The sequence below is a fragment of the Austrofundulus limnaeus genome, unplaced genomic scaffold, assembly GCF_001266775.1.
Source record: "Austrofundulus limnaeus strain Quisiro unplaced genomic scaffold, Austrofundulus_limnaeus-1.0 Scaffold833, whole genome shotgun sequence".
NCBI lineage: Eukaryota > Metazoa > Chordata > Actinopteri > Cyprinodontiformes > Rivulidae > Austrofundulus > Austrofundulus limnaeus.
In genome coordinates this window covers 80,067-81,561 of record NW_013953235.1, presented here as the reverse complement: position 1 = coordinate 81,561, position 1,495 = coordinate 80,067, and the positions used below count along the sequence as shown (strand labels likewise).

The 1,495-nt window shown below is 39.5% G+C and overlaps 1 protein-coding gene across 1 annotated transcript in view; it reads left to right on the top strand.

The window, feature by feature from the left end:
• sparc (secreted protein, acidic, cysteine-rich (osteonectin)) overlaps positions 1-1,495 on the top strand; it is a gene marked incomplete in the record, with an annotated part of 21,101 nt that overhangs the window by 14,216 nt on the left and 5,390 nt on the right. Inside the window, 1 exon segment of the mRNA XM_014028947.1 lies at positions 1,179-1,312. Coding sequence (XP_013884401.1) covers positions 1,179-1,312 — 134 coding nt within the window.

Here is a 1,495-nt window from a genome sequence, read left to right as displayed (position 1 = left end):
TTAGAAAGATATCTTTCTGGTTAAGTAAAATAAATAAATAAATGAATAAAAACAAATAACCAGAAACAAATATATTTAAAAATATTTCAAAACCAGTAGCAAGTGGAAAACGTTTAAAACAAACAGAATAAAAGATTTAAAATTGTCTGAACTTTTCTCATTATTTTAAATGTTTTAAGTTTGTTCATTTTGGACAAAAAAACTTGTCTATCCTGTTAAAGGKTCCCCTCCGGACATGGGTTTTCAACTTTAATTTGAAACATGATAAAATAAAATTTTACGTTTATTTTAAAGTAGACGTTTGATGCTTTTAAATCCTTCTTTTTTACATTTAAATCATTAATTTAGGGTCTTCATAAAGAGGAACTACAAAGCTTTGGTCTGAATTTCTCCTTATTTGAGCAGCTTTTGTTACTGTTCCTTTAAGGTGCTTCAAGTCCCGCCCCCTCCTGCTTCCAGACCGATCCACTCCAGTTTGATAAAGGGGGTTACGTTTTCTGGCTTGTAGAAACATTTTATTTACAATTTATTTAAAAGACCCATCACCTCAGCTGCCTCGAGTCAGAGGTTTAAAGTTTTTCTTGGATTCCTGTCAGATTCTCGTCTCGTTGGTTTTAATTTTATCAGATTTTTTTTATAGTTTTGCTTCCTTGTTGTTTAAAAGTRATGTTCTGTAATTTCCTTCTGTTTATAAAATCCCTGATGAAGGAGTGAATCTACTGTTACTCCTCTCAGATTAAATCCTAATTTGATCCGTCTTCCTCCTGGATGACTCCATGAATCGAGGAGACGTGTGTTTTGATGACTCAGCTTCTTCTCGCTCGTGTGAAAAGTTGAAAAAAAAAGCTGCGGCGCCGGGCCCCCRTGGGCCCCCGTGGGCCCCGTTCAGACACGCAGGCTGAAAACGATTCGCAGAGAGAGGAGAGGAGCCAGGCTGAGCGGGTCAAACGGAGATCAGAACACAGAGAAAACAGGATTCAGACTGTCGCTGTGAGGGAAAATCAAACCTGTCAGATCATTTCAACATTTAGAATAAAACTCTGTGGTGATAAAAATGAGAAACAAACAAAAAAACAACTGAAAATGTGACTTAGATTATGTTCCAAACACTTCCTGTGCATCTTGTAGTTTTCAGTTTGTGTAAGCTGTTGTTAAAAACAGGTTTTTTCTTTGCGCAGCCATCGAGCCCTGCATGGACAACGAGCTGAACGAGTTCCCTCTGAGGATGAGGGACTGGCTGAAGAACGTCCTGGTGACTCTGTACGAGCGCGACGAGGACAACAACCTGCTGACAGAGAAGCAGAAGCTCAGGGTGAGAACAGACTCTGAACCTTGACTCTGGATTGTTGACTCCAGACATGGAAAAAGGTCATTCTGCTGCTGTCCTTCACAGAACTGCTTAATGCTGCGTTCACACCGAACGCGATTTCAGCTTCAAAATCGCAGCCAACGCTGAAGTTTGAAGCTTGTGCACTTTGAGGTCAGACGCAGGACA